At 36.0% G+C, this 21,314-nt stretch overlaps 2 protein-coding genes across 5 annotated transcripts in view; one reads left to right on the top strand and one right to left on the bottom strand.

The window, feature by feature from the left end:
- Positions 1-1,033: 1,033 nt before the first annotated feature.
- Positions 1,034-20,450, bottom strand: LARP7 (La ribonucleoprotein 7, transcriptional regulator). 4 transcript variants are annotated; one of them, XM_049708968.1, is made up of 13 exons: positions 20,291-20,450; positions 14,021-14,231; positions 13,381-13,481; positions 13,225-13,308; positions 12,927-13,091; positions 12,755-12,848; positions 12,334-12,678; positions 12,111-12,255; positions 10,079-10,230; positions 9,172-9,290; positions 5,667-5,826; positions 5,328-5,419; positions 1,034-1,401 (listed from the first exon to the last, which is right to left on the bottom strand). In XM_049708968.1, the coding sequence occupies exons 2-13, from the start codon at positions 14,220-14,222 to the stop codon at positions 1,321-1,323; spliced, it is 1,740 nt and encodes a 579-aa protein (XP_049564925.1). In that variant the 5' UTR covers positions 14,223-14,231; positions 20,291-20,450; the 3' UTR covers positions 1,034-1,320. The 4 variants fall into 4 exon arrangements, with proteins under 4 accessions (XP_049564925.1, XP_049564926.1, XP_049564924.1 ...); XM_049708969.1 differs by having other exon boundaries at positions 12,334-12,675; XM_049708967.1 differs by having other exon boundaries at positions 13,225-13,481.
- A 188-nt stretch (positions 20,451-20,638) lies between these two features.
- Positions 20,639-21,314, top strand: part of ZGRF1 (zinc finger GRF-type containing 1) — a 70,727-nt gene continuing 70,051 nt past the window's right edge. Inside the window, 1 exon segment of the mRNA XM_049708966.1 lies at positions 20,639-20,861. The gene's annotated coding sequence lies outside the window, so the exon portion shown is untranslated.

Raw genomic sequence — 21,314 nt, 5'->3', positions numbered from 1 at the left:
GCGAACAGGGGCTACTCTTCGTTGCAATGCGTGGGCTTCTCATTGTCGTGGCTTCTCTTGTTGCAGAGCACAGGCTCCAGGCACACAGGCTTCAGCAGTTGTGGTGCGTGGGCTCAGTAGTTGTGGCTTGCGGGCTCTAGAGCACAGACTCAGTAGTTGTGGTGCATGGGCTTAGTTGCTCCACGGCATGTGGGATCTTCCCGGACCAGGGCTTGAACCCGTGTCCCCTGCATTGGCAGGCAGATTCTTAACCACTGCGCCACCAGGGAAGCCCCAGCATACCTATTTTTGGTACTGATAAGCTGTTGCCATCCCAACCAGTGATGCAGCCAATTTCCTCAAATTTCTGGCCCATAGGAGTGAATAGATTCTTGATCCTTTGCTTCCCACAATGCATAGAAGGGACAGCAAAATTAGTCCTTCACTGCTGGACAACGCTGATGGAACTAAAAATGGGTTTATAACCCAAGAAAATGAACCCCAGGGCTGTCCAGAGTACTTTCCTGATACCTGGTGAGAGATTAACATGCCAGTCACATACATGCCCTTCAGGTTCAGTTCTGGGAAGGCCTTCAACATACCATTCTGTGATTTTCCCGAATAAAATGACAGACTTCGGTTATGCCTAAGGCTGATTCCTAGATTTTTTTTTTTCTGTGTTCACAGCATCTAACCAAAACAAAATGTTTGTCTAACCAAAATAAAATGTTTATTAGCTTCATTTATGAAAACAAACTCACTTAACATTTTAATTGGAAACAGTTCATATGGTCTGCTCAGTGGAAGCTCAGATAGGCAAAGTGCAATAAGCAGAATGAAATATCAACATATACGTCTCTGCGTAAATCAACATGAAAAAGTATTTAAGATGTTTCAAATGGAAAAAGCAAGCTACAAAATAATAACTACAGTGAGAGTTCTCTGTTAAACATTGTTTCCTAAACTATTTATGTAGTACTATTATTTTTGCAAAAATGTTATTGTTTTTGTAATACAAAACAGCAAAATTAATGATAATGTTTGGAAAAAAATATAATGTTCAAAACACATTTATTTTCTAAATCACTTTGAGGTTAATTTATATCTGATAATTTCAACAAATACAATGTTTAATGAAAAAACTGTGGTATACAGTGTAATTGTCTCTGGACAAACATCTTGTTTACAAATTAAGGAACAAAACTATTTCTTTTAATTAAATGTAGGTTTTAGAAAAACATTCATTACACATTACTATCGTAAAAAAAAAAAAAAAAAGAATTCCCTAAGAATAGCTCTAGCATCCAGTGAAATCTTAAGAGGTGAACCAAAATGTTTTTTTCAATCATATTCAGAAAATCTAATGTGTTTACTTGCTTGTTGAGTCTTTTCGAGTCTGATCTTTTCGGCTTTGGTGATTAACTACAGAGAAAGAAATCAGAAATTAGAATGTACTGGATACGTAAAAAGAGAAAGATAATTATGACTAGAAAAATCTCATAACTATTAGCTTGAATAAAACTTCTTAAAAAGGGGAAGAAGAAAACAAATGAGATAATTAAGCTTACATCAAATCAGTTACAGAGAGAAGTGTCTAGATTATGGCTTATTAAATAGATACTAAACCTTTGAATTACCTAAAATCCTCTCATTTTAGTTCCAGATTACTAAAAAAATTTTCAATTAAAAATAACCATTCCACCAACAAGGACCTACTATACAGCACAGGGAACACTCCTCAATATTCTGTAATAAACGAAATGGGAAAAGAATTTGAAAAAAGAATAGATACATGTATATGTATAACTGAATCACTTTGCTCTACACCTGAAAGTAACACAACATTGTTAATCAATTATGCTACAATATAAAATTACAAAAAAAAAAAACATTCCATGCTCGTAATTTTTTTGACATTTTAGGAGGCTTAAGGACCAACATTTGTTGTTTTATAGCCCTTTGGGCTTGAGTATTAATTATCAAGACACTTCTTAAATGATGTGTGGTCTTTAATAATTATATTGTGCTTGAAAATTCATATATTATTTGAATGAGACAGCATATTTTGGGCTGAGTGCTACACAAAGGTTTGCTTACAAATTTAAAAAATATTCCAAATAAGAAACTGCTATTAAGAGTACTTATTAATTACACTCTTACATAAATACTTGAAAATTTTAAAGAAGGCAAATGAAATTATGTGGAATGCAGAAGAACATTTAAAATATCTTTATATTCCAGAAGTTTTCTTGATAAAAATCTTAAGGTATCTTACTTAGCTTTGGAGGAAATGAAAATTTTATTCTCTTGAAAACACAGATTCTAATGAGTATTCATTAAAATAGTTTATTTAAACTGGTGATAAGTGGCCACTGGCAGGAAATCACTTTCAGATTAAACTAAAAGCCTTTTAATCAGTGAAGTGAGTCAAAATGTAAGTGTTTAAAACTGTCACACCGATATGCTCTTCACAGATTTTATGAATTCCACCTATACCTGCTTAATATCTAACCTATCAGTACTTTGTAAAGGAAAGAACATTTTGATAAAAACATTAAAAAATTCAAAAAAAAAATTAAAAAATTCAAATATGTTTTAAAAACTAAAGAGAAATGAGAAAAGCCTTACTGTGTCTCCAGTACCTGTTATCTAATTTTACCAACGTGCTCAAAGCGATAGGGTACACTACAAAGATTTGGTCTGGGTAGAATGAATCAGACCCCTTTTGGCAGATCTTTCCTTCATCTTACTGATCTTTTGTCAGAGGTCTTAATTTAACTTATCTGTACTTGATTTTTATGGGTAAAAATATCATACATAGAAAATAAAATATTTCTACCAATTCTTTTGTCTTTTAATTCTGTGTAAACTGACCAGAGCTCAGGAAAGTTTCCCCAGTAGCCTTCTCCTCCACAATGTGAAAATAAGAACCAGGATTTTTTTTAGTGCTTTTTTTTCACTCAATTATGGACCAAGTATAATGTTACTGTGGAAACGGTAGGCTGGCATGTCAGTGAGGTATTTATGCTATACTTTTGGCTGCTAATTTTTTCTAAAATACTTAATTTCCATTACTAACATGCTTGCTTCCAGTACTCCAGCTAGTCTCACAATCTCCTTTCAAGACCTCTGCACTTTCTTTTTTTTTAAAATATTTTTATTTATTTATATTTTTGGCTGTGTCAGTTCTTAGTTGCGGCACGCGGGCTTCTCTCTAGTTGTGGCTTGCGGGTTTTTTTCTCTCTAGTTGTGGCATGCAGGCTCCACAGCGCATGGGCTCTGTAGTCTGTGGTACTCGGGCCCTCTAGTTGAGGCGGCGGGCTCAGTAGTTGTGGCACACCGGCTTAGTTGCCCCATGGCATGTGCGATCTTAGTTCTCCGACCAGGGATCAAACCCTTGTACCCTGCATCGGAAGGCAGATTCTTTACCACTGGACCACCAAGGAAGTCCCAAGGCCTCTGCACTTTCTGTTGCCTCCGACTGGAAAGCTGTGCATCTACATTTTTTTTTTTTTTTTTTTTTGCCGTACATGGGCCTCTCACTGTTGTGGCCTCTCCCGTTGCGGAGCACAGGCTCCGGACGCGCAGGCTCAGCGGCCATGGCTCATGGGCCTAGCTGCTCCGCGGCATGTGGGATCTTCCCGGACCAGGGCACGAACCCGTGTCCCCTGCATCGGCAGGCGGACTCTCAACCACTGCGCCACCAGGGAAGCCGTGTACATCTAAATTTTTCTGACTTGCTTGCTCACTTCCCTAAGGTCTCCTCTACTGTCACCTTTGCAGATAGAACTTCCCAGACAATCTCATCTCATGTATCCCATTATACTTTTGAGTTTTCTGTACAGCACATGTCATCATCTGACTTATTAATATATTACCTCTAAGCCTCAACAAAGAAGGGGACTTTGTTACTCACAGCTATATACTCAGTTCCTAGAACAGTGGCTAACACAAACTGGCACCAAAAATATTAATTAAATGAATTAAGAAAGAAGTAAACTAAATTACGGTCTAACCCCCTCTCCTCTGAGAAGCTTCTCTGTGTGGTACCTTCTTTTCATTTCATGAAATGAGCAAACTAGTTATATCCATAGCTTTAGCTAGGAGTCTATACTTTCAGAGGTTTATCACACAAATCATGTGTATGATAAACCTGATGGTGTAAGAGGTAAATGAGAACTCTCCCAATGATAGAACTACTCACTGCTTTCCAACCCAATTTATAAAATTCCCTAAGTCAGTGTTTATTTCCTTGTCTCAAATTTAATTTGTGGAGATGGAATCTTTCTGAAAAATAAACTTTCTGATTTCTAGTTTTAAAAATATATACAATTTAAATGAAATTTCACACCAATTAGAAGGATAAGCATTATTTAACAAAATGATTTCATTTCAGTTGTCAGTTCTGGATTAATGATTTTATTAACATTTAAATACTCTCAAGCAGGCTTTGAAATTAACACCTTATGGACCTGAAAGAGTCCTTAAGAAGGGAGGCCTCCCCATCTCAGCAAATTTAGTCCACATTCACAGAATTAACAATGACCAGTAGAAAACCTCCTCCTAAATCATCTTAAATTCCAATGAATCCTAGGCTATCTAACGCTGATGAAAAAACTTAATTTTCCAATTAAAAAATAAACAACAAAGAATTTTATAAATAGGACCCTAAAGCAACAAACCTAGAACATAGGAAGTATGACCTTTCAAGTGCTAATCAATCATAAAAGGATGTATGTACATCGTTCCGTATTTTACCAATTTTTACAATATACATTAAAAAATTTATACTAGTAATATTACTATTATTATGTGCACATAATAGGGCACAGTTATTATGTGCCCTATTTTATTCTAAGCACTTTAAGATGTTCTAACCTTTACATGTATAATAATGTTTTAAAAGAATAAACTAGACAGCTTACTAGTAACAATAAATATCTGATAAATTTAGTGTCATTTAAAATAAAATTATTGAAAGAGAGGCTTGTTTTAAATTATTTAATGTACTTATTTAAGTTTGTTTCTTTCACTTGTCAGCTAACCTAGAGAAAAAGGAATAAAGCTTACCGTTGCTACAGGGAATGTTATGCATAGTCTCTCAATCTTATCTGTGGAGGCTCATATTTTTAAAAAGTACAATCTAAATACATTGTGTTTTTTACCATTAAGACAATCTTTAAATAATCATTCACCACAAAGCCATAAATGAAAGCAGCCAGAAATTTAAATTACATCACTATTTTCTTTTTTAAAAAAGATAAACTTATATACCCTTGTGTGGAAAATAACTCTAATTTCGTATATTTCAAAATCTAGAGGAATAAAAAAAAAAATGAATTGATTACCTTCTCAGTGCCTCTTTTCTTTTCACGAGGCTGATTAAGTTTGGCCTGCCTATCTACCAAAATCTTCTGCCAATACCTCTGTTCATGGTCACCTTAAAAAAAACAGAACAAAAAACCCCACGAAAATGCTGATCATAAGGATACAGATGAAGAAACATATTCAAGGCTTTATATTGTCAACAACCGAACCGGAATAGTCTCATTTTATTAATGCTACTTTATGCATATTATAGTACCAAAAAAACCCAACAACGTAGTTTCATTAGCCAAACTCAGAAATTATAGAACAATCACCCCACAATAAGAATTGTTGAAAAAGAATGTTCTATAAAGTTTTACCAGAAAGAATCTCTAGTTTCCAGCAGTGTTTCTTTTTAATTTCCGTATATGCATTTATTACCGCTTGAGCATCGTCAGGAGTTTTAAATCTAGCATGGCATTCTGTATCTCCTTCCAGCAAATCAACATAAACAACTTCTGAGATTACTGCCAAAGTATCCTGCGTTAGAGTTTAGAAAGGCTTAAAGTAAATAATAAAAATGTTTCAATATAATTTTAAAATTATTCCAATGGCTGTACTAGAATCTATTATAAAATTGAGCCATATGTCATTTAAAATGAGGAGAAACTATCCTATATCAAACATTTCTTCTAAATATATACAAATGGGGAATTTCCTGGAGGTCCGGTGGTTAGGACTCTGTGCTCTCTCTGCTGAGGGCCCAGGTTCAATCCCTGGTCGGAGAGCTAAGATCCCATAAGCCACACAGTGCGGCCAAAAACCAAAAAAAAACCCACAAAAAAACAGAAAACGAGAAAGAAAAAAAGCCCCCAAAACGAATGCTCTTAAAAAGTGACTTGGACAAAGCTGAGAACCAATTTAACATCAACTCTAATAATAACTTTCCTTCCTTCAACAGCATCCTTAAAATCTTAACTGGCATGGGAATATTGCATAAGGAAAAGAGATTTGTAGAGCGGAATGTACAAATACAACTCCAAATTCAGAAGAAGGTTTCCAAGTCTGGGTGTAGTTAAAGAGTAAAATTAAAAACAAACAAAATCGAAAAGGGATGAAGGAAGGTGTGTTTGCACTTACCTGTACCAAAACACTTATGACTTAAAATATATGTAATGAAAAACATTTCAAGGAACATACAAAGTAGTTCCCAAGTAGTCTATGGGAATACAGATAGCTCAAGAGCTTTTATTCTCTGATAAAAACACCTAAGCAACCTCTTCTAAACAAGTTGAGTCACACAGCAAGGAAAAGTTTTACCTATACGGCCTGCTGTGAGGGCAAATTAACAAGATTCCTGCATTCCTAGTCTTTTTTTTTTTTTCACAGCAGGTTCTAGAGTGTACGCAATGCAATTATGCAGGAATGTTACACTAATTCTTAATTCATCAACTTCCATTCATAAAGCTAAAGAAATAACTGAAGGTTCCCAACTGGGGGAAAAAAGCCTTACCCACCTCACCTCCTTTAGTTTTAACCCAAAATTTCAAGGCACAACTAATTTAGATTACTTTTATTTATTTATTTTAAAACATTTATTATTTTCTTTGGCCCCGCCATGCAGCTTGTGGGATCTTAGTTCCCCGACTAGGGATTGAACCCGGGCCCTCAGCAGTGAGAGCGCGGAGTCCTAACTAGTGAACTGCCAGAGAATTACCTAGATTACTTTTAGACATTGGATTTTTAAAGTATGAATTACAAAAAGAACTGAGCAATACCTGGAAATATTTTTTCATAAGAAAAGTTTATAAAGTAGTAAAAACCTGTGCTTATGTACAAGCCAGGGACTATATCTTAATTCATACCAACACTTAAAACACTGCCTATCACAAATAGGCTCTTAATAAATGTATGCTAATTCAATGAAAAAAAAATTAAGAGAACTGGAGAGAAATATACCTGCTAATTCTTCCCATTTCTCTATCTATTCAGTATTAAATTTAGACACAAAGCAAGAAACTATGGTATGAAGTGATGAAATTTTAATGTGTTCATTGGTAGTAGTTAGAGTTTTATAATTGATTTATCAGACAGATTAGATTACTACAATTCAAAAGATATTTACTAAATATCCATTATAATGTCAGGCTAATCTCCGGATTTAAAACCCTTCTTAGAATGACAAATTAACCTGGTAATCACATGGGCAAGTCACAGACAGCAGTAACAATCGTAGCTCAGTTTTTGTTCCAGCAAAATGTAAGTAATTACTAACTTGGTTAATGCAGTTATTTTACGATTTTGGTGATCATAAATGAAGAATCTATAATTGACATAATTACCATTTAGATAATAAAAGCTATTTGATAAATATAATTAAACCTATGTCAGTCATTCCAAATAACAAACTTTGTGTAATTTTTCTGTTAAATCTTTTTCAATCTGACTAACCACAGCAGCATTTACATCCTCAATTTTTTATCCTTCTTATTTGAAAGTCTATACTGTGACCAAACTTGAAATGCAAGCTGGTAATACCAATTTGGGATTGACCAGGTTTAATACTGTAATGAGAATCTAAATTTTGTGTTAGTGACAGCTACAGGATTTTAGGGGATAGGGTTTCAGATGAAGAGTGCTTACAGATGGTTACAATGAGCAACCTTAATGGTTATGCGAGTCAAAAAATGTGACTGCTAAGAGTCTATGCAAAAGCAAAACAATATACTACATGGTGCTGATGTCAGTATAAGAATTTTAAATATATTTGCTACGTTACAGAACATGTTATAGTTTAAAAAGAAAGCGTCTTACCTAAATGGGTGACAAGGTTTAAAAGTAAATAAAATATGGTACTCCCACTCAAAGGAATATGTGAATAAGAAAGGAATATTGCTGTGCTGGTACAAAATGCTGTAAAAGATAACTTTATAAAGTGAAAAAAGAAGACTAGTACCATATGAATAGCAATTTAAAGTGTAAATTGTGTAGAAATAAAGATTTATTTGCATATGCATGTAAAAGTTTTGGAGCTTTGGAAAATAGTTCACACTTTTCTGTAATTGTTTCAAATTTTTTAAATAATCAGCATGGATTAAAAATACCAAAAATTTTTAAAAATAAAAAATTTAAAGGCTCTTTTCTCCAAAAAAACCCGTGCCTTTCAGGAAAAAAAATTTCTATTCCCAAGAGGATTCATTAACAGACAAAAATAAACTAAGCCCATGGTAAGTGAAAAATATGCCTATTATCCCTTTTATTCCGAAATCGTTCTGACTTGTTTTAAGTCACAGAATCTTTTAGGAATCTATTGAAAGCTAAGAGCTCTAATGAAAACAAATTACAAATTCTCTAGTTTGCTCCAAACCAGACAACGGCAGATAATTACAATTTTATTTTAAAAATTATTTCAAACCAACTCTAATGTTGATTAAATATTTAAAAAAGTTTTAGCACTAAGTATTTTCCTAAAATCTAGTTTCTCTAGGTTTTTCTGAAAACAGAGGAAGTCCCCTAAAAAATGAATACTGGAAAACATTTTACTTTATCTACCCTATTAGTTATAATAACTATAGTATGGTTTCCTTATCCAACTATACAACCACCATTAAGGGCACCAATAAAAATAAGTACAAATTGCTCTTTTCCTATAAATGGATTAAACTATATTCACTGTAAATTTGATCCAGTGAGGAATTTCAGTCTTTAGAATTTGCTTCATGTCAAACTTAAGGGTTATTATGGAATCAAAACCAGTAATCAGTTTATCACAAGAGAACAAATTCTAATTTGATTTGCTTCATTTTCCACATTCAAAACACCTTCACATGGGGGAGTTTTTTAGAGGAAAGAGAAACAACTATCCTGGGGATACAAAAGCATTACCCTGACTTGTTTCCTGCCAGGTAAAGGCTCAGCGCTAATGATCTTCACAATCACACCACTCACAAACTGTGGTCCTGCTGCATTAACCTTCTCCTGGGGACCACCCTCTTCACTGTCTGCTGTTTGAAAAGAAGAAGACCAGAAATAAATCTCTTACACTTAATAATTTAACCCTTAGGAGGCCCACTTTAGAATAACAATAATGATTTCTCAGCCTGATTTAAATAATTAAATTTACTCATAAAGTCATCATGTTGTAAGTTATACTATTTATTGCAGATCAGCATGAAGTAAAATACAAAAACCTTTATTATTGTAAATGCAAACTTTTACCATTAGAAGAGCACTTGTAAAACCTTAATAAAAAAAAAAAGCTCCTTTACAATGAACCAAGTAACAAAGTGCTTTACTAAGTGAAGAAATAAACAGGCATAGGATAATATATAAGAATATTGTATATAAATTACAATTCAAATGTGAAATTTATATTTTCAACTTACAGGAATTTAAAATATATCCTAATATTGAAGATTTCACAAAAATCTTGTTTTAATTTGTTCCTGCTTGTGGTTAATACCAAGGAGTAACATGTCAGGTGAGAAATTATCATCTTTGTTTCTATAAACCTGCTCAACTCAAACTAGGCACTCATTACTAAATTTGATTAATAATGAAAACTGTAGAGAAAACTTATATGATTAAAAAAGATTGTTTAAAATGACCCCTTCAAATATTCTTATGTTAAGAATAAATCACGTCAGGACAACTTGACAAATCAGTAATTTTTCTAATAACAAGCATTGTATAATCAAGTTTTTAAAACTAAAGTTTATCATATAATAACTCAGAAAGTACATTTAGTGTAAGTACAATATAATGATACAAAAACTATCACAGTGATGCTTACTTTTTTCATTTTTCATTTCGGACTTAGTAGGTACTCCATGGTTTGTTTCCATTTCTGACTCTAATTTTATTTGGGATATTGTTTTTTTTAAAGAAGCCATGCTAGCTTTTTGCAGTGCTAAATACTCTTTTTTCAAATCCAGCCATTGGGTCCTATAATGAAAAAACACTGTAGTTTTAAAATAGTGACAATAGATCATTAAATAAAAAGTAAGTATCTAATACAGACATTCAGTGACTTACAATCACTCCTCCTCCCAACCTTTCTTTCTTTAAACACTTACACTCAAATTATTTCCTGAGTTCTAAGTCCATCTGGCAAACAAAGGGGAGTTCCCTTTGCCCCAACATTCAGATTAAATGTTTTATATTTGATGATTCAATTCTTGAGTATGTTTCAAATATCTGAATTGATGAAACTAAAAGTATTGAATTAATTAACTAGTAACATTTACTAGAAAAGTCAGTCAACTTTGGGGAAAAAATGAGAAATTAAAATTTAAAGATTTGTTAAACTGCTTCCAATTTGAGAGACAACATTCCTTAGTATTTACTTGAGTCAAAAGGAATTTCTAAGAAGAAAAAAACACCCCATGGAAGCAATTTATTTACATACATTTAACGTGTAAGATGTTTCTTCAAACAGCTAGAGCTCCTCCAGATAGAAACACAATGCCTCGCCTGGCTCTGCAGGAGTACTCATTGTTACCCTAATCTATGCCATCAAACAAGCAGATAGGGGATTTTTTTTTTTTTTTTAAAGAGGAGAATATCTGTGGTAATGGTTTTAGCTGTTAACATTGACATCTGTATACTTCAAAAAAAAAAAAAAGTATCCAGACCCACCCAGGACCATACATTCCCTGAGAGCTGATACATTAGAATAACAAAGGGCTCTTGTAATGATTCTCTGAGATAAAAAGGCAAAAGGAATTCAGGAGTTAAGAATAGTATAAATAGAAGTACCCAAAGTCCTTGCCTTTTAACCCTCCAAGAGGAAAACTGGATTCTTTGGAAAATAATCCAGGAAGGTTAAGAAAAACTCTCTTCTAAAAGGTATGCCATTTGCTTTCTTCTACTTATCTCTCACCCCTTGAGTAGATGGACTCCCTTTAACTTTAACATGGAAGTACTTTCTGTGACTTTTAAAATAGTAAGTGCTTCCATGTTTTAGTAGAAGTGAATCCAAATTATGCCTCCGGATTCGAGATGGCAACCTTTCTAATTTACAGAAGCCAAGGGGATCCCCTTTGCTTTAACATGGGGGTACCTGCTGTGTAAAACAAAAGTAAGTGCTTCCATGTTTCAGTGGAGGTGTCCCCAAACCGACACTTTCAAGGATTCAGATCTATTTTTATAGGATTAAACTGTTGAAACTGGCTACTAGTGCAGCTCTGAAAATAAAATAATGAAAATACAGCATTGCTTGTTAAATTTTGAATAAAGGATAAAAATATATAATCCTTACAATGAAATTTTACTTAATTTAACTTCATATATCTTTGTCGGACAGGTCCAAACTGACGCGTTTGTTCTGATCCCAGATTATTTTCTAAATTTCCTTTACAGGTCAAAGGACATTCATGATTTTTATTTTTCTTCCCAAGACTGGGCTCCCCACCACTTAAACGTGGATGTACTTGCTTTGAAACTAAAAAAGTAAGTGCTTCCATGTTTTAGTGATGGTAAGTCTTCCTTTTTCATTTTAACTTCAAGAAGACTTCAGGAGTACTTAACTGAATGGCCGGTCTATGATACATTAAAGCTGTGCTTCTAAATCTATTAAGGAACACCCTCTACTTTAACATGGAGGCACTTGCTGTGACTTGATAAAAAATAAGTGCTTCCATGTTTTAGTGTGGTGGTTCCTTTTTAAACCCCAATCGTGTTAAAGCAACTTGTTTGCAGATCATGGCTTCAGGCCATTACTGTTGCTAATATGCAACTCTGTTCAATACAAATTGGAATTGCACTTTAGCAATGGTGATGGAGTGTGTCAAATGCCAACAATATAATTTGTACCGCTGACTTACTTTGATAGTACTCGTAATGGTATAACCTCTTCTCCCATTTTATGCCTCTCTTTATGTTTTTTCTTATGCTTTCTTTTTGCTTTCAAGAGGGATCCATCTTTTATATCTCCAGTGTCTTTTTCCTCTTCAGTAGAGACTTCTAATTCTAAATTAAAAAATAAAGTCGTGAGTTAAGAAAAAAAGAACCTTATTTATCTAATCGTAAGCTTAAAGTTAGAAATACCTTTGTTTTCTTTACAAACTTCTGAAGCTTTTTTAATGTCTTTCTGAGCCACTTTTTTAAGTTTTGATTTGGGAGTTAGGTAATCTGCATCTTCAGAGCTACTTCTCTTTCTCTTCCCTGTTTTGCCTAAAGGTAAGCTGGATACTTCAGTTCTTTCTCGTTTTTTCTTCTTCTTTGTGGGTGGCTTTTGGGCTTCAGTAACCTCTACTTCAGAGCCCTCAGATGTGGTCCTCGACCTTTTTTTACAGATGCTTTCCTTGCTTGGGTCCATATTTGACTCTTTGGTCTGGATACTGTCTTCTTTCTTCATTCGGCCTTTCTTCTTCTTTTTCTTTTTCTTTTCTTCTGTAACAATTTTATCTTTTTATTATTTATTATTTTACTTCAACTACATCTACTTTAAAAATATTTAATAACTCACCAGCTACTCTAAGGGCAGGAATGGGCTTGTTTTTCACTGTCTTGGGAAATACACCAGGTTTTCTTGGTGCTTCCTCCGGTGGGTTATTAAGAAACTGAAATGAAATAAAATTTTGTTACTATTTAAAACAGTTGGTTATTTTCTTTTCCTTTGTTTTAGGTTCTGGACCTACCTCAATAGCTTTTGCTGCTTGTTCTTTTGTCTCAAATTCCACAAAGGCAAATCCCTTTGGATCTCCAGTAGACTTATAATGTGGTATACTTATATAAACAACATTGCCACATTTCCCAAATACCCTTTCAATCCAGCTGTGATTAACATTTTTGGGAAGTAATTCCTATGATAAATTAGAAGCAATATTAAATAAAATGTTAAATCTTAAAATAAAGTTTTACTTAACTGAATATTAAAATGTTTCTTTTGTTTTTTTGGGGACAACACTTCTGAGCTTTTCCAGAAAAATGGCTCACCACATACACAGTCCGCTCATCCTCATCCTTTGGTCTTTCACCCAGAGGCTTTTTTCTCCTGATTCGGGTGCCTTCTAAATCCAGCTTTAAAACAGTAAATAAGGTTAATACACTAATACAATATAATGTGACATAATAAGTTGTAACAATTCTTACCTCTACAACAGCTGAATTTTTCAGTGCTCTGGCTATTAACTTTCCATCAGTGGTCAATTTTTTCATTTTGTTGAATGACACGAGAAGTGATATATCAACATCTAATGAAAACAAAGTTAAAGTGAATAAATATAATTAAAAAGAAAACATTAAAAATATAAACATTAAAAAGAAAAAGAAAAAGAAAACATTAAAAATATAAACCAGCAGGATAAAATGGTACTTGGGATGAATTAAATCTGCCCCTTAAGTTAGACACAGCCTTACTGGTCACAGTTATACATTCATAACAGAAAATTGATACAACTTCCCTTCAAAACTAGTCAAAGGTGTTTTGAAATGCAGACTAGGTAAAATGCCTTTCTGTCTGAATCCTGCACATACCTCTATGCATTCTCAAATAAACGTGCGTGGGTAAATGTTCATCTGCTTTGAAGTTGCTACCTAGTGAGTCTTTAACTGTAAAAATATAAAGGCTATATAAAAAGTGGCCTACAATAGTTCTCGTAAAATTATACACATTACACAAGCGTAGTGGAGTTGATGCTATATATACACTACATTATAGAATTACATACACTATCTTAGAAGTAGATACACCTCTTAAAACTAGTTCAATTATACACTGAAGCAAACTTACATCCATCTCTAGATTTTTCTATCTGCTCTCGAAGAAATCTATCCTTGTGAAGATTTGCATCTCCAAACCAGAAGTCCACCTGCTTTGCAATATCTGCAAGCACCTGTTTTACCCGAGACCTTTTCTTTTTTTCTACTTCTTTTTTCTTTTCAGTGCTTTCCTCTTCCAGTGCTTTTTCTTGATTTCCACTTCCAGTTTCCATTCCTGTCAACTGGGAAAAGGTAAATATCAACTCAGTACAAGTAATTAGTAATACGGAAAAAATGTTTAGTTTAGCCTTTGATTGAAGGGAAATGGACTCAAATTTGACTGCCAGAGAACAAACTTCAGGGGAACACTTCATTTTTCACCATCAGCTGAGGAAACTTTCATTGGCCTTCTTGAGTGGTTTTTTTTTTTTTTTTAGTTCTTTCTCGTTCACTTCTCATTTGGCCTTGTTTTTACTTTAAAAATAATTTACCTCCTATGTTATGGAGCACAGCTTCAGGATTTTATGTCTTAAACTGCAGAACCAGATTATCATAGTATAATTTATGTCTACATTTATATCTCAAAGTATATCATTAGGAACTGAAACATTTTGAAAAACCTCAAAAAAGTTATTTGCATTTTAAAATACAACTTCTAATGAAATAAAAATTGATTCTTGATTTTTAAAAATGTTAATTTGTTTACTAGAAGCAGAATTCAACTGATAAGTCACAGAATCCACCATCTCTTTTTCAGGTGACCTTCCTGTCCCAGTGTTTATTTCTTGGTCAGCAACTTTCAACCCCCTCATTCCTCAAGTCACTGTGCATGCTTCTTTGCTCCCTCCGCTCCAGCCATGCTGCTTTTCTAGCTGTAGCTACAACTCAGCTGGCAAACTGAACTGAGGGATTTTTGAATCTTGCTATTCTTTCTAAAATTATCCCCTAGATAACATGGCTTGCTTCCTCACTTGCTTAAGTCTTGTTCAAATGTCACCTCAGTGAGATCTCCCATAACCCTATTACTATACATTTGTTTATTCTTTATCCTTCCTAGAATGTAAGATTGATGAAATCAGATTTTTGTCTCTTTTGCTTACTGGTGAATCCCCAGTCCCTGGTACACAGTACTCATTCAAAAATTTGTTGAATGAATTGTGTCATCTTAGTTGAATCACTAAAGGTATGCACACAAAAATGAGTAGATGAGCATAGGCTTAACATGAGGCCTGGGGTGATGCAGCCTTGCCTAAGAATAATCTCGGTCTCCCATAACATGGTTTTTTGGAAACAGGAGCATTAAGACAAATGGGGAGAGTCATCTGTCTCCTCTGTCGCACTGGGTTGGGCGCTGCTATTAGCTGGTATGCAGTCCTTAAGGCTGTGACCAGAATGACACAGTAGATTGGTGGGCAAAAGGGCTAAAGCTTTTACATATCAAGGTGACCCAAAACACCGTTTGCCTTTATCTGTGGAAGCCATACTTGTCTACTGTAGATGGCAGGGCAGGGGAAGCAGTGGATTTGAGTAAATGCTGGGGCTAGGACTCCAGATGAGATGAAGATTCTGTCTCCACTGTATCTTCTGCCTTGTATCCTTTAAAGCTCAGTAAACACAGTATTAGATTAAAGCCTATTTGTGTCTCCTGAGTCTGACTGTCAGCTAGAATCTGTCACTGCAGCAGTGATGTTGCAGACAGTACCAGAAATAGTGTTTCAAAGTGACATCCGGTAAGAGGGTACAAAGCCATTAATGCATTTCACTTCAATCTCCAACTAAATATGCCAAAGTCAATAGAAGAGTATTCTGGTATTTTTAAAATAGGCTTTTTGACTTTGGTTCTATTGACCAAAGTCAATAGAAGAGTATTCTGGTATTTTTAAAATAGGCTTCTGCTGATTGGCTAAGCACCAAGTTTTTAAATATACAAGTAATGAAGTATTTATTTAGATGATGCTAGCATAATTCATAAAATGGAGGAATATGGGGCTTCCCTGGTGGCGCAGTGGTTGAGAGTCCGCCTGCCGATGCAGGGGACACAGGTTCGTGCCCTGGTCCGGGAGGATCCCACATGCTGTGGAGCGGCTGGGCCTGTGAGCCAGGGCCGCTGAGCCTGAGCGTCCGGAGCCTGTGCTCCGCAACGGGAGAGGCCACAACAGTGAGAGGCCCTCGTAACGCAAAAAAAAAAAAAAAAGGAGGAATATGTCAGAATTAATCATTAGAAAGACAATCAGGTGTCATTCAGTGCTGCATAACCACAGTCCTCACCTCGCACTCCCACTCCAACCCATCCTGTCAGGCTTTCCTTTCCACCTTTCTAATGAAACTGGAAACAATTATCTCCACTGTCTACCGGACCTCTCAGCAGCATCCACAGTCGGTAACTCCCTCACTGAAAACGTTTTCTTCCTTTAGCTTCCAGGAGCATTCTTCTCAATTTCCTTTTCCGGACCCTCCTACTCCGCTCTACCTTTACATGCTGCCTAGGATTGCATTCAGTCCTGAGCCCCCTTCTTATCTACACAGACCTCCTTTCAGAGGGTGTCTGGCTTGAAGCTCCTTGGCTCTATGCTGATGTTTCACAAATCTATCTTTTCCCTGACTTTTCCCATTAGCTCCCCATTCCAACATGGAACTGTCCATTTGACCTCTTCACTTGTTTATTTCTTGCGTATCTCAAGCTTAAATTGGCAGAAATTGAACTCTCTAATTTTAACAAACCTATTTTTTGCCTAGTTTTCCCCACCTCAGAAAACACCAGTGACAAAATTGCTGAGAGGGCAAAAACACTGAAATTCTTAATTCTTCTTTCCTCACACCCCATAGCCAATTCATTAGCATTTCTGTTAGCTCTACCTTTTCGAAATACATACTGAATATGAATCTTTCTCATTTCTTCCATCATAACCACCTGTTCCAAGCTATCACGGTGTCTTGCCTGAACTTCTGCAAACACATCCTAACATTTGCTTGCTTCTACTCTTCTTCCATTATCATCAATTTTCCAGATAGCAGCTGGAATAATCATTTAAATATGTACATAAAATGTCAATCTCTTGAACAAAATCCTCCACACGTTTCTTATCACACTCCGAATAGAATCCAAAATCCTTACTGTGGCCTACAGGCCCTATTCCATCTGGCCTGGGGATCTCGCTCTAACTTCATCACTCGCAACTTCTTCCAGGGTGCTCATTCCAACCACAACATACCATCTTTTTGTTCCTTTTTAAACAAGCTAAGGCCATTCCCATCTCAAGGCTCCTGTTGCTCTCTAGCTTCCCTGCCACACCTGCAGGGATTACTTCCTTGTTCATTCAGGTCTCTGCAAATGTCACTTTCTCAAAGAGGCTTTCTCTTTCACCCAATCTAAAATATCCCCTCCCAGCCAACCTTAACCCTACCCGCCCCCTTAGTCACCACTTTCTACACTTGTATCCTCTTATCCCTAACTGGAATTATAATTCTATTGCCTGTCTGCCTCACTAGAATAAAACACTATGAAGGTAGAGACTTCAGTTTGATCACAACCTCAGCATTTGTTGAATAGCTAAATAATATATCTAAAAGGATCTAATAAACTGTAAAGTGTTAAGCATTTCAAGTTATTTTGTTAGGGGGTCAAATGTAGGGTATGACTGTCACTACAGCAGGGTCCACGCTAACTTTCCTTCTGAAAAAACTACAAATTATAGAGGGCAGACTACCAGCTCTCCACTTCTTTGCATCGTCAAAGCCACCATCTAAGGAAATAGCGGACAGAACTGCATAAACACAGAAAGTCACAATTCTCCCAGAAATCAGACTTTTCCCATCATTCTCATATCTCAGCCCAGATACTCTCCTTCTTTCCTTCTCCTAAAGAATTTTTTGTGGCTTGGAGAATTAAGTTCAGAAAATCTTGCCTAGTGTGAATAACACTCATCTGCAAATTTTAATCTTAAAAATATATTCTATAGATAATCAAATATACCTTCACTTTAGGGGAAGACATGAATTAAACAGGAAATAACAAGCTATGGTACAAGTTAGCTTCCCTACACAATGGTTGCAGAAGATCAGGAAGTTACATGGCAGTATTTTTGTTACAATTTTGATCTTCATAGTTTACTTTCTCAATGTCCTATGATAACAAATATGTGTGTTGTCATTCCATATATTCCAAATCAAACTTATTATCTTTCTTACCCATGACTGTTCTTCTCACCATCCTCATTTTATTTAAGGATGACATATTCCACTTAGTTAACCAAGCAAGCTATTTACTAGCTGTATGGATTTTGAGCAAGTTACCTCATCTTTCTATGGTCTATAAAATGTGAATAAAAATTATACCTGCATAATAGAGTTGTAAGAATTAATCAAAATAAATAAACCATTTCCCATTGCTGCTATATAGCACACACTCAATAATATGTAAGCATTATTATTTATTATCATTTTATCATTTACCAATCTGTTATTAAGTACTATCAATTCAACCTTTGGAATGGCTCTTATCTCCATCCACTGTTTTCCACAACTACTGTCACAACAGTATGGAACTAGTTTATAAATTGTTCTATAAGTCATCCATCCTTCACAGAAGCTGTGTAACTTGTCTAAAACACAGATCTAATTTTCTGACTCTGACATTAAAACTTCCAACATTAGAAACTCCTCAGCACCTTCTAGTAACATAATCTGTGGTTTTAAAAAATTGTTAAATGAATGAACTGGTTTCATGGGCTTTAAACAAATAAAAGTTACCGTGTAACAATGTCAGTTACTTTACATACGTTGTTCTAAATCCTCATAATCCCTCTAGGTTCTTTTAACTTCTTTTTACAAAGGCTCAAAGATTAAGTGACTTGGCTAAAGCTAGCTGGGTAAGTAAGCTCAGGTATGCTTGACTCCCACACTGCCTACCTCTTAGTAGACCTTCTTGCAACCTGTTACCATGTGCTCTATGTTCTGACTCAGAAATCCTTAATCTGAAGCCCATGGAATTTGCGAGGGATTTCAAGAATTCTTGTGAATCCCATGAAATTTTCAAAAGATAAATTTTAAAGAAAAGGTGAAATCATGACTCTTCTACATATATAAAATGATCACACGTCAAAGATTTTATTTAAGCAATTAACCAAGGAACTAGCCAAGTGTTAAAAACCAGGAGTTTTTAACTCCTGGTTAAAAGGAATTACTCAAAAACTCCTTTTCAAAGGAGAACTCAAAAATTAGACATGCACAAGTACAAGCAATCAGGAATGTTGAAATGAATTTGTTAAAATAGATTGCAATACTAATCAAGGCAATAATTGCAAGACTGATTTCCATTATTGTTTTCTACAACTTACACAATTGTAAAATAGCTCAATGACGATGAAAGGCAGAGATAACCTTGAACAGTGAGCTAGACAAGACACCACATATATGTGTGTGTGAATATATATATATATATATATATATATATATATAATGGGCCATTTCAACGTCTTCCACAATTTTTCTTAGAAAAAGTTGTAGCAAAATGTTTTCACATGTACATGCATTTTCCTGGGAGGCTCATCCACAGCTTTAAAATCATGTTTTAAAAGGAAATGGTGTGCCCAAAAGGTTAAGAACCATTGTTCTAGTCACAGCTGACTATTCAGCAGTACCCAAAAACTTTCTTGTCTCTTGGGCCTTCGCTTTAAATGAGTCTTCTCGTCTTCCTTGCCTTATAAACTTCTATACAATTTTCAAGGCCCAGGTTAAATGGTATCTTACTCTTTCTAGCCTTCCACTACCACGTCTCCCGTAATCAACTGCCTCCTCATCTGTTTTCTCTTAAGTAAGTCTATTAACGTACTCGGTACACTATTTAACGCTTATTATTTGTTCCTTCCATAACTGGATTTTCAGCTCTCTGAATGACAAGGACTAAAGTTCTGAGAAAGAAAATGACTTAATTTTAAAATACAAGTCCTCACATTCGGTATCTTTTAGCCAGCAAAACTCGAACCTGTGAAGTAAAGCAATTTCACTTTTGACTACTGCCTCTCTCGGTACCCGTGCTTCCGCACGGACGCCGCCAAACGCTGGACGGCCCCGAACCTTCCAACACCGGACAACACGCGCCCCCAATCACTGAAAATTGGGAACTACAAGGGCTGCCGGAGGACTTTTGCGCGTGCGCACAGAGCACTACGACGAGCAAACTGACGGTTGATGGGAGGGGGCGGGGTGAGGACAGATGATAGAATGGGCTGCATAAAAAAGGACTGAGAGAAATTCAGACCTCACCTAACCTGGGCGACCCTATAGTCCACTTAGAACTTACTCCGTCCAATTCCCAAAATACAGGGCCAGAGACTGCGTCCTTCAGTCCTTCGCGTCTCCCGATCCTTAAAGTCGTAGTTGTTTTCGCGTCATAGGAGGAGCGACACCGTTCTTCCGTACGCCTCGGAAAAGACAGGCCCAGCGACTGTGCGTCTGTCGTTTACGTCACAGGCGTGGGCTGCCTCAGCGTGCGGGGCGGGGCATCGGAGAAGGCGGCCGCCGCGGAGGCTCGCAGACGATGAAAAATTTGATTGGCGGTTTGAAAACGGCGGTTCTCTCCGGGGCGGTGGTGGGCGGGCTAAATATTGGAGCTTGATCTGGTGTGGTCGCGAGCGGATGACGTCACGGGTTTTCGCGGGAGACGTTCGAAAATGGGTTTTGTGCAATAGATGGGTGAAGTGAGCTGTTTCACGGGGTTTCCGGGGAGTAAGGAGGGTTAGGCTGGAGTTTTGAGCGAGAGGTGGTGTCACTGATTTTGGCGCGACTGGACGAAGGAATTTGCTCCGCCAGAAGCGGACCGGTAAGGAAGCCGTGTGGAACCAGGATTGGATCACAGGGTTCTCGGACAACTTGTAAGAACTGGTGTCTCCTCTTCACCGCCTTTCCCAGCCCTTGCTTTGCAGTTCCCACATACGTGTGAGAACCAGAGATGGTTTTGCTCTTTGTTTTTGGGATTGACAAAAGGTCAATTCTCCACTGTCATTTGGTTACACAGGATCATGGTAATTAAACTTTGGCAAATGAAATGTGAGCTTCTTTTGGTTATCTGGACTGGATGCTTTCTTAATAAGCTATCGGGTTCGTGACTCTTAAATCTGTGAATCATTTAGGGATTCGAAAGATCCTGCTTGTTCTAAAACAAAAGGACCAAAAACATCTCGTCGTACTTAACAGAAAACATCTCATTTTAGTGATAACACAGAATTTTATACATAAATCTATAAAGCAGCACAATAATGTATGTGTGAAGATATGTATATATTTCTGTACTTAAGTATCACAGAACATCTAGGGTCTCCATGCCA

This window comes from Orcinus orca, chromosome 4 (assembly GCF_937001465.1).
Source record: "Orcinus orca chromosome 4, mOrcOrc1.1, whole genome shotgun sequence".
In the NCBI taxonomy this organism is placed as follows: Eukaryota; Metazoa; Chordata; class Mammalia; order Artiodactyla; family Delphinidae; genus Orcinus; species Orcinus orca.
This window is presented reverse-complemented; position numbering and strand designations above follow the sequence as displayed.

Excerpts from the sequence above, each read along its gene's own strand:
- LARP7 (XM_049708967.1), bottom strand. The coding sequence starts at position 14,222 with ATGGAAACTGGAAGTGGAAATCAAGAAAAAGCACTGGAAGAGGAAAGC. Across the intron at positions 12,679-12,754 it reads TCCTGCCCTTAGAGTAGCTG|AAGAAAAGAAAAAGAAAAAG; the intron begins GTGAGTTATTAA and ends AAATTGTTACAG. Across the intron at positions 10,231-12,110 it reads CCATTACGAGTACTATCAAA|GACCCAATGGCTGGATTTGA; the intron begins GTAAGTCAGCGG and ends TTTTCATTATAG.